This window comes from Pterocles gutturalis, unplaced genomic scaffold (assembly GCF_000699245.1).
Source record: "Pterocles gutturalis isolate BGI_N339 unplaced genomic scaffold, ASM69924v1 scaffold14215, whole genome shotgun sequence".
Taxonomy (NCBI): domain Eukaryota; kingdom Metazoa; phylum Chordata; class Aves; order Pterocliformes; family Pteroclidae; genus Pterocles; species Pterocles gutturalis.
The window spans coordinates 3,875-15,483 of record NW_010143670.1 but is presented as its reverse complement, the minus strand read 5'-3'; the positions used below and the strand labels follow the sequence as shown (position 1 = coordinate 15,483).

Genomic DNA, 11,609 nt, shown 5'->3' with positions numbered 1-11,609 from the left:
CGAGCCTTCTGCCCTGCTGCCATAGCCCAGGGTTGGTGCCAGCAGGGCACCCACAAGGCCAAGCTGGGCCAAGGTGACCAGAGAAGGACCATCCAGGCAAAGAAAAACACCCCTGACCAGGAAAAACATCCCAGTGGCACGTGGGTTGCAAAGCCCACGGTGAGAGCAGCCTGAGGAGTGGAGGCTGGGCAGCCAGACATGCTCTGCACCAGGGAAGGCCCATAATGCCACAGCCCCAGCAGCCTGCAGCTCTGCAGGAGATGTGCAGAGGTAACTGCAGGGACTTGAGGGGGTCATCAGATGAAAGAGGGTAGATTTAGATTAGATATTAGGAAGAAATTTTTCACTGTGAGGGTGGTGAGACACTGGAACAGGTTGCCCAGGGAAGCTGTGGATGCCCCATCCCTGGAGGTGTTCAAGGCCAGGCTGGATGAGGCTTTGAGCAACCTGGGCTAGTGGAGGGTGTCCCTGCCCATGGCAGGGGGGTTGGAACTCGATGATCTTTAAGGTCCTTTCCAACCCAAACCATTCTATGATTCTATGATCATGGCCCCATGTGTTGTGCCCTGGCAACGAGGTAACTAGGCTCATCCCCAGGTTTTCGCTTGTTCCTTGGAAAGAGGGGTAGGGAGGCACAAGGGGGGTGGCTTGTGAGCCAGATTTGCAAGTCCCGTCTCAGCAGCCAGAGACTGGCAGGGCAGATACTGTGAGTGAGGGCCTAGGCTGTCTGGCTAAAAATGTGAAGAATAAATGCATTTGCATCAGTTTTCAGGTGATCTGTGCCAGGCTAAAAACCGTAGCTATTTCCTGTGAGATCTGTAAGTTCCAAAACAAAAGACTGAGGAAAAATTAGGAGACAGAGGGAGTTAGAATCAAGATTAATCAGATTAATTAAATATAGCAGAGTCATTAGTGCTTAATTAACAGGTTAGCCAACAGAGGCTGGATTTCCCTTCTTCCAGGCTGGTTGTTACTCTCAAGTGATGACATGAGTTTAGGGGAAGAGCTATCCTCCAGCTCCTAAAGAAATGAATTCTCAGGCAGAGCAGAATGGCCACCATCACCCAGTGAGCCTTTGAAGGAGCTGGGAGGTGCACTGAGCAGCTGTCCTCTGACATCAGAGTCTGCAGACTGTTTGGGGACATCTCTGGGACAACCCCTAAGCAATCCTGAAACGAACCCTGAGGGATAAGGAACAAAATCTGCTTGTAGAAAGTACCCAGAGCAGCAGCCATGACTGCAGAAGCCCTGCTTGGGCCACGGGACACAGCTGTGATGCTGGGCAGCTCGCTGCAGTGTCCTGCTCGGGGCTGACCTTGTTACCATGGTGCTGCATCAGCCCCCCTCAGGGATCAGTGAGAGCTGCATCTGTCCTGCTGTCCTAGTACAAAAACCTTTGGCTTTCACTCCAAGGCTTACACAGTGATTAACACAAGAGAGCTGCCCCACACGTTTTTGAATTAGAAATATGCACACAGAGATAGTTGTCCTGCTAAGCACAGACAGTTACTTCTGAGCCCTGAGATAATCACGACAGCTGTGTTGTGAGACGAGGGGAGCCAGAGCTGGCCCGTGCCAGGAGGACAGACCCCCAGTGCAGTGCTGCACCATGATGGGGATGACCAGGAGCTCAGAAACCTTCAGCCTTCAGGAGAATGAGCCTTTGGGTGTTTATTACCCGCCTGTGAAATAGTAGCATACAGCAGCTGGAAAGCACTATGTCCACCTGGGAACACTAGATACAGCCCAAAGGAGCAGAAAATTTTTGCTGAAATCTCTGGAACCCACCTCTAAAACAATAATTCTTCTCAACAGTAGAAGCAAGGAGAGCAGGAGCCTGGAAAGGCGCCACAGGGCTGCTGTGGGAACAGCAGGAGCGGCAGAGGAGGGTGGCGGGGCTGGGCAGAGAAAACAAGGAGATGGCAGCAGGGGGATGGAGAAAGATGTATTTTACAGGGCAAGCAGCAAAAAGAAGAGAAAAGAGAGCTGTACTTGCACAGCAAACAACCCCTTTCCTTGAGAAGAAAAATAAATAGCTGTCAGGACACCTGAAACACAGTAACATAACTTTTTTGATTTTGCATGGCAAGGTCAGCATGTATCAAAACTGCAGTTTTGACTTTTTCTTGGCACTTTTGTAGAAGTGACCTGCATGTTCCCAGAGTCTGAAGGCTTGTTGTTTGGCTTGGAAACAGAAAAGGGAAGATGTCCCTGTCCCTGGGGGAAACCCTCTCATGACAAGGATGTGGCTTTGCTGGAATCCTGCACAGCATCCCTCCCCTGGTACGGTGGCAGTGATGCTGAACCCAAAGGAAGTATGTCATGCCTGCTAATATGCTGCTTCTCCCTGTGAAAATCAGCAGGCATAATTAAAGACACTGCCTTGTCCCTGCAAGTATAGTGCATTTAATAAACCCATCTTTGCTCTGTGACTTCTGTATAACACCTCAGTTCAAAGATATTGACCAGAGGGTTTGCACATATTCCCCTTTAGCTCGGTTATGGACCATCTCTTGTTTCTAGTGATGCTGCCATTCAGCTCTCCAGTAAGCGCAAGCCTCTCAAGCAGATGCATCCAAATGCCTTACACTAGTTATCAGTGCACGAAACAGTGGCAGGGCAAGAGAGAGACCTAGTGGGACAAAAGGGGAGAAAACCTGAATACTTTCAAGCCCTGCACAGGCATCGAGACCTGGTTCTGCTGCGAATGGTGATGGCCACTGTGCAGCACCACCACCACTGCCCAGCAGCAGCCCCAGGGTGAAAGAAGAATGAACAAACTAAAACCCTCTAAAGAATTCTCTGTCTTAACTCTAAAAACACACTTTTTCCCTTTCACTGAGCAGACAAGGAGGGAGGAATTCTGTTTTCATTGCTAAAAGGTGAGAGCAGCACTTATTTTTAGCAGGACTTTGAGCTCAGGGCTGAAGCCTCATGGGGCTCAGAGCAAGGATAACTGGATTAGGTGTTGCATTATGCAACACATCCCTGTTACACGCTGCCAAGTGGTTCATAACAGATAGTGGATAAAGCAGAGCCTTCAGAGCAATTACTGAACATCATGGGAAGAGTCACCATGCAGGGGTTACCAAAAAGTCATGTGGGACCAAAAAGCCCTGTAGAACCAAAAAGTTACCACCAAAACATTTCAGTCATCACTTATGCACCACACCGTGCAATTTATGTGACACAGTGAATGCTGATGGTGGGGGTGGAAGAGTAGGGGATAGAGAAACATTAACAAATATTTTTTATATTCAAAGCAATCTGGATTTAAAGATGTTTGCAATCTGCATACACTTACTTTGCCCACCATTATTCATATCCCTTCACTATGGCAAGCATTCAGTATTTTTTCCCCTGCTGTTGCAAGATGCAGAGCTCCTCAGCTGGATGGCTGCACGCAGGAGCAGTGCTATTTCTTACTAACAGTAAAGTCCTTTCTCTCTTGGGCCTCGGCACTGCTCCACAGGTGATACAATAGAAGAAAGGATAGGAAATAGCAACACCATCTTCTGGCTGGAGGGAATTAATTTAGAAAATTTTGTGAACTACCAAAGCAAACTGAGATTTCTGTTCCATCACTTAAGGATGAACAGGCCCACTACCTGAGCACCCTTAGCTTCTGCAGATAACTACTCCCAGATAAATGGTCTGCAGGGTACCCCAACACCATACAGGTGGTCACTAATCACTAGACAGTGTTTGCTCTTCAAATCACAGGTGAATTTTTGTGCAGCATCCTGCAGCAAACACAGAGAAGTATAAAGTGTGGCTGGCTCATCTGCTGTGCTGCAGCGAAGGAACCACAGAGTGTTCTTACTGTACTGGACAAACACAGAGCTAAAAAGCAAAAATGCCACATAAATGAGCCACTAATAAGAAATGACTTGATACATGTTGCTCTGTCTACCTCTGCATGGCATGAGTCTGAGGGGTCTGAGCTGACGGAGATCTTGGTTTCTCTCTTTTTGTTCATGTTGTTGATATCAATGAGACCTGGAATGTGAAGAAATAAAGTGACAGGATTTCCCCCATCCCTCCCGTTCCCGCAGGCCTCCCACTTTAGGGCATGCAGCTGTAACCTTTGTTTGCATGTGGCCATGACTACAGACCCCCTGGGATGCTCATTGTGAGACCTGTGAACACTGAAGCACTGGAGCTCAGTGCCTTCCCAACCCTTTGGCAACAGCCTGAGAACTTTATCAGAATTTGTCATTTATTTTGTGCTCTGAAACACTGGGGGTGGGTTTCTGCTGGGCAAGGCTCCCTAGAAACTGGGGTGTCATCACACCAACAGACAGGTACCTTCGCTAGAGGTCTGGAAAATCAATTTTCCAATGCAGCTTGCACCACTCAGCCCAAAGCTAGCCAGAGAAACGTGGGACACTAAAGGTAAGTGCCTGCAGTAGCAAAGCAAAACCTTGCTTTTCAGGAAAGTGCTGAGCTCCAAGCTAAGCTGGCCTTTGGTTCCCTAAGATAAATGTCAGACAGCTAGTTGTGCTGGGCCTCTCTATTTATATTAAACAAGAATGACTGAAATTGCCAAGTCTGCTTCTCACCCTTTTTGTACAACTTTGAACTGTACAAATAGCATCACTTTCTTCTTTTTTTCAAAGCAGCCTGTGGACATATACCCCACCAAACTGAAGGGAGGTGTTACCTAACAGTGCTCTGCATGTAGCAACAATTGTAAGAATGATGCTAAATTAAGTTTGATGAAGAGATGATGTTCATTTGTTGCCTAGATATTCACCTGTAATTTTATTCTGCAATTTCAAAAGAGAGTATTAATATTGCAAATACTACTCTCTCTGAGGAACCTACCACTATATTCTGTATGTTTTATCCAGACTGACATGGAAAAGTTAGCTCATCCAACCAGTCAAAAAAATACTGACAGAAAATAGGCACACTTCTATTTTGAAGTGAACAGATTTTTCCCTCAGTTTATATGGTTTTTTACTGCTTCACAAGCTATTTAGTCATCGTAGCTCTAAAAGTATACCTAAGCAAGCACATTCCTAGTCAGCAAAACTTATGTCTCAAAGTTCCTTCCTATCTCCAGAAGAAAATAGATGGTGTACACATTTCAGCTTAGACTATCTTCAGGTATCTCTGGCAGCTAGCCTCTCTTCTGCTGTATATAAATTGTTGCACAATCAGCAAAAGGCAGCATTTCAAGGCAGCCATTGCATTTGGCAAGAACATGTAACAGTATAGGATGCAGTGACTATAAGGAAAAAATCTTGCCCAAGTGCTGCACAATTCCTCACTGTCAAAGTACACAAATGGCAAACCCTAGGCAGCATGCAGCCTAAGAAAATTTTCCCTGTGCTTCACCTACAGATGTGATGTGAGCACAGCTCACCTAGCCGTGGACACCTACTGCTTGTGTGCCCGCACTCGAGTGGAGCCCCCTGAGCTCCTTTACAGGAGTGAAATAAACATCTCTGGGCATGCAACATATATTAGGCATTTATTTTGGGGTAGGATGAAAGGCTCCTATTTCTCTCCACTGACTATAAAAGCTAACTTTCACAGCATCTTGTCCACACCAGCTCAAGTGAATCCTAGTCATGATGTCTCCTGCAGAAGATCCCGTGTTTCTGACTGTCCTGCTCAGGTCTCAGCAGCGCAGGGAACTCGCAGCACCCGCCTGCCCAGTAAAGCCAAAATCCTCACTCAGCTCCTGGTTAGCAGACTTAAGCGTTGGCACCTTGTACACCAAAAGCAGCTCCCAAGAGGGTCCCTGCCAGGTCTGTTATCACCACACAGGGAGCCCTAAGTTTTAACCTCTGCATGCTGTAGACAGTGCTCCTTTCCCCACTATAAAAACTAGTTTTTGCTACAGAGCGTTGGTGGTTTCCCTCTGCAAAAAGTTAACCAGGGACAACAGACTGTGATCCTGGGCACGTCAACTAGGTCTAGGGTCTCTCCAGGGAGGGGACAGTAATCATAGCCAGCCTAGGACAAACCTGAAGCCCCCTAAGGCACTCAGCAGACCACCCACAGCAGAGTCGGGCATCTGTGTCTGCCACCCTGCTCCAGCTTCCTGGTTCTTCCAAGGTCCTAGCACACACTGGCATCCATATCCTCCTGTGTGTCTTGACAAACTTAAATACCTGATGCCAGCACTCCCCCACTGAGCCCTGAATTGCACCAGCAAGCACTGAGCTATTCTGACCTCGGTCTCTCTCACCTGTTTAACTTCTAAGTTCTGGTGGGACAGGACCAAACGTCCTCCTTTAGTCCCTGGTGTGGCAGAAGTTTATTTGAGTCCTTAACTTAGCAACCAAGAACTGTCTCCTCAGGTCTACCAAAATTTCTCATGCTGATCAAATTAAGCAATTGTCATACGCCTTCAGAAAGGGAGTCTAAACCCCATAAAACCTTGCCTGATCGGGAGATCTTAAATATTCTCTTTCCACCTCTCTCTGTGTACATGGACCTATCATCCCAATCACTGCTGTTCTCCCAAGTCCTCCCAGCGAGCCTGCACACTGCAGTAATGGGAAGTTGCTGCTACCGTGTCACCTTGTGTTTCTTTGCACATCACCGTCAGAAAGAGACAGCAAAAGAACACCCCCCTCTTCCTATTTACTAAAGGAAGGAAACCACACATCACCCTTACACACATGTAAGTCACATCAACATCAGCAGTAAAAGAATTGAAGCAGAAGAGGAGAAGCTTTACATTACAACTTTCCACTCTGCAAGCATGTACGAAAACTGGCAGTTTCATGAACGTTTATTACATGTATCTGATTAATTAACCCTCCATGAACACAATTCCTGAGCTAGTTAGTACTATTTGTTGGTCTCCCCTTTTCTTCCAGCTACTCTAGAGCACAGTAGGATCTCTCTTGCATGGAGGGAAGGAACGTTGATATCCAAGCCAGAAATTTGCCATCTGAATGTTAAAAGCCAAGATGTTTTTTGGCATAAAATGACATGTTTCAAGGGGAACTTTCCTCACAGTTTTATATTTTTGCTTCAAGTGATAAAAATGTTTTTCCATTTTCGGTGTAGTTTTTCATTAATAGACTTGTCTTGCAAAATTCTGCACTAAGCTTTGTGTGACAAACCATATCACCATATGGGGGTGTGTGTATATAGATATGCATGAATTTATATATATTTTTTCAAACAGAACCATTGGACAGCTGTTAAACAAATGCATAAGCACTTCTGCCTGTGCAAATGTAGATCACTCACCTCAAGTGCTGGTTAAAATAGCATGTAAATGGCTGCGAACCCACTTTCTCTTTCCAGTATTTCTGCTTGTATGTGACATTCTCAGAGTTCTCCTGATCATCTCTTGCACAGGGAGGGATGTACGAACACTGCCAATACATGTTGAAAAACAGAGTTACTTCTGCGCTCAGGATCGCAGGGCATCACTTTCTCTGCATTTTCCTCATAGTATCAGTGTGACTGAAATGGGGAAAGGCAAATAAGCACAAGCTCCAGAGAAACAAAAAAAGTTAGCTGAACTTTACTTCAATTGCTAGTTACTCCTTGCAGGTACTGGAAAAGAATATGCTAGCATTCAGAAACAAAATAAAAGCTTCATCATGTTTTGTTCCATTATCAAACCAACCTGCCACTTCCGTGAAAAATCCCTCTTACCGTTACCAGGCATCCATATGGGTGATTGTTACAGGAGATGTTGAACCAAACTGAGCAACACAGCTCACCTTGTCCTTGGATAACATAAAGGCTTTGGACCTTGGAAGACACATGGACAGCAAGGCTCAAGGTGTACACACACACTTTTAATTATTTTAAATTGGGAGGTGCAAGCAGAAAAATGTGACTGGGAAGGTAACTAAAAAGCCTCCTGCTTAGAAAGGATGAGGAAGCAGGAGATGCAGGGTGTGGGAAACCCCTAAAGGGATCCCCACAGATGGTCACAACATGAGTTTCTTCACAGTATCCTGAAGGCAATAACAACAAGGAGATAGATAACCTCTCTAACCTGAAAATCAAGATCAATGTGACTCACTGCACCTAGTGAGTGCTTTCCTCTCCCTCTCCATCTGGTGAAGTTTCATAGGGGCCTACTGTGCCTACTATAGCCGAGCTGTACAGACCAAAAAGTCAATCTCCACCACACGACATCTTGAATCTTTGCCCTTGTGGGTAAACGAGAGAAAACTCGGGATTTTATTGGCCTGTCATGTAAAACCTGACCACTTCTGTCAACCGTTATAAATGCTGACAGTAGCTTCCATGCTTCAGACTGGAAGGATATACAAGGTCTTGGTTGTTGTTTCCAAGCAGAAAACTATCTTTTTCACATGCAAAGTCCCCCATTTTCACATGCGCCCACATCTGGCGTTGCCACAGCACACAGCTCGCTTTAGATCCCTGTTCGGATGACCCTAAACAAGGATTCTTCCACTGCTGACAACAAGGGACAGAAATGAGCACCACTCGCTTCAGAAACCAGAATACAGGACTTCTCACACACAGCTATTTCCATCTTAGACAATGTTCCTTGGGTGAACAATAGATTTGGTTTGATTGCATACTTTGGAAGCATCAACCACACTCCCCTTTCCTCCACCCTCGTGCACAAACACATCTGTGCAGCAACTGGACAGAATCAGCAGAGTTGACACAAAAACACCTGAGGGCAATGCTGGCTCAGTTCTGGCCCTCTGACAGCCACCAACGTGCCACATCATCCCACCTGGGCCCCTCCTGGTGTTGCACTCCCAGCCTTCTCCACGCTGGTGTTTTCCTTCATGAAGGGTTTCAGGTCCTGCCGTGGAACCGTAAGATATTGCACCAGTTGTACACTCACTGCTTACGTTTGACTGTAATCTACACCCTGCTCTTCCCCAAGTCTCCCCCAGCTTTGAGGTATGCTAGTGCCTAAATTTCCTCAGTGACCTCTGAAAGCTTCCCTCTCTGTTCTGAAATGTTTCTTCCTCTTGGCTGAGCCTGGTCCTGTCCTCTGCAATGAAAGGGTGAGCACCCCACCACTCTTCTACTGGTCAAACTTTCTCTGGATCCTTCAGAGACCTCCCACCTCCCCAAAATATAATGTGAAAACTTAATAAAGTTCACAACCTGATGAACGATTGTTTATCCCCATCTTAAGTTTCAGGCTTAGAAACAATTGCAGAGATCTCTTTTTCCAAGAGATGTCCATCTGAACAGACAAACAGCAAACTGTAACAGTCTCCACGGACAGTTCTGTCACACAGGAATTCACGTTTGACATCGGCCCCAAAGCTTTAAGCTTAATATGAAGCTATTAAAAACAGAGATTTTCATGGTAGGGATTTTGCTTGATTTGGAAGATTAAAGGGCCCCACAGAGACCTTTCCTGATCAACACATCCATTTCTCTCCATGTCAAGGCAAGACAGTGTATGGGAGTACCACCACTACCTACGGGAAGGACGCCTGGAAGTTGGGGACAACAGTGAAGACGCTCTCCATAACTGAAACTTCACACCACTCTTTGCACAAGTAATCCCAATGGCAGCTGACAGAAAATGCACTGGATTTATTTCCGTCTCTTTCTCTTCATGTGAAAAACACAAAGGGAACACCCGGGGCTCCCGATAAATTACTGAGACCTCATTGCTTGAGTCTGTTGAGGATTAGCAATTTTGAAAATAGGAGTAATCCCTGCCCAAGGCAAAATCATCATCACAGGAATTCCTGAGGTCACCCGGAAGCATCTCCTTAACCTGATGAAGGCCTTAAGCCATGGTGAACACTCAAGATTCAACTCCAACATGGACTTTATATCTGCTGCACAAACACTGGAGCGTGTTTGCCTCCCCAGGATGTTGGCACAGTTCCCACTAACCTGATGTTCATTTTGACCCATTCTGATCTGTGTAGGTGGTTGATCTCTCTTTTCTCACCTTCACAAGCATATTTCTTGGGCGTTTTGCTTGACCAGCTGTATCACGCTCCAAAGTACAATCAGTATGTGGGTAAAAGGGGTTATAACCTGGCAACTTTTGCTGTTGTGAGTTGGTGGATGAACATGAAATGACCTCCCACTTTGGCAACAGGCCATTTCTGAAAGGTTGATTCCACAGTCCTCCCTCACAAGACACGGCATGAAATCCTACCATCAAAACACAAATAAAAGCCAAGCATTTGAAAGCAAGCTAGGACACCTTGTGCTCAATTGCAGCTCCTGCAGCAACATCCATTTTCAGTGGAAATGTCCCACACCACATTACTTTAATGTTTTTTTCTTAAACAAGTTCCAATGAAGCTGGAGAACAGCAAGATTAGACATTCAGAACAAGTATAATGGAGTGGAAGCCTTTTCAGCAGATCTATTGGTACACCATGCCATAGTCACACCTCCTACGCTATGTCATAGAAACAATAAAATTATTATACAATTCAAACACAGTCTCAATTGTACAGCTCAAAATCAGCATCAGATTAATAATATTCACTCTTCAATCACAGCTAGTGTTTGGATAGATGACTCAGGATTCAATTCAGTAAAAATATCAGAGAACAGATAATACACCTTTACACCAAGGTTGTGTAAGATTTGTATCCACACTGCTGGATGCTTCCACTCCAGTGTCTGCAGGTGCCTGGAAAGGTTCTCAGTCCTTCTAAACACTTAATCGGAGCAGATATTTTGCCATATCATGGAGAAGGGACAGACCAGCTTTAGCCTCCAGGCTGCATTTCATGCTTTTCAAAGACTAATTCTTGCCTAATTCAGTTACATGTTTATGAAAAAGAAGCCAGACTTGGTAGGTTCTGAGAGAAGCTGTCTCAAGCCTGGAAGACACTTTCTACACGAGGAGACCAAGAAAGTCCCAAATGCAAACAGATGTAAGGGCCCAAAGTAGAAGCAAGTCAGCCATCAGAAGACGAACCAACAGCACTAAGAAGCAAATCTCCAGCCTCAGTCTCCAAGCGACTTGTTGAGGACCACCCTCCTGGCTGCTGGTGAGTTACAGGACACAGCATGGACCGTTTGCTTGGTGCGGCAGACAGGCCCAGCATTGCGTGCTGTGCAAGTTGGGAAGCTTGTGAGGAAATGAAGGAGCAGAAAGGATGCTCTAGATAAGCATCATTGCAAAAGTACAACACGCCACTAAAGCTAACAATTTCTGCCTCACAACCTCCTGGCAATGTATGAGCTTCTCCTCTTAACTTTGTGTGTGAGCACTCCTGTGCAATGAAGCACTGCCATGACTGTCCCGCTGACAAGGAGCAGTGGCAGGTGATGAGCAGGAGGTCTCTCCACTAGTACAGAAAAAACTCCCTCCTCCTTGGTCTCCCCCAAGTTAATGTACCGAGGGAGGTGGAGCTGGGCATCACGTCTGGTTTTCACCTGCATCTGTCAGCACAGCCAAACCCACCAGAAGTGACCAAACCCACAAGCCCTCACAGAGGCTCAAGGCAGCGATGGGTGCCCCAGGTGAGACGGGAGGGCGGTTGGGTTTATCTGTGGCACCTAGAGCAGCTTTCAGAGGAATGGCTAGGCAGCATCTGAAGAGCCTGATGGGGCACTGGCCCAAACACAGATCCAATGCTTCAGCAAAGGCACCAGAATCTCCCAAAATTATTGTAGATTTGGGCTTATTTTGGTATTAAACCTCC

The 11,609-nt window shown here is 46.1% G+C and overlaps 1 protein-coding gene across 1 annotated transcript in view; it reads right to left on the bottom strand.

Annotated features, from left to right (window-relative positions):
* Positions 1 to 10,795, bottom strand: part of KCNMB4 (potassium large conductance calcium-activated channel, subfamily M, beta member 4) — a gene marked incomplete at its 5' end in the record, with an annotated part of 14,844 nt that extends 4,049 nt beyond the window's left edge. The window contains 2 exons of the mRNA XM_010084828.1: positions 7,219 to 7,348; positions 10,755 to 10,795. Of these exons, the coding sequence (XP_010083130.1) occupies positions 7,219 to 7,348; positions 10,755 to 10,795 (171 nt within the window). The remainder of the gene's footprint in view (positions 1 to 7,218; positions 7,349 to 10,754) is intronic.
* Positions 10,796 to 11,609: the final 814 nt, after the last annotated feature.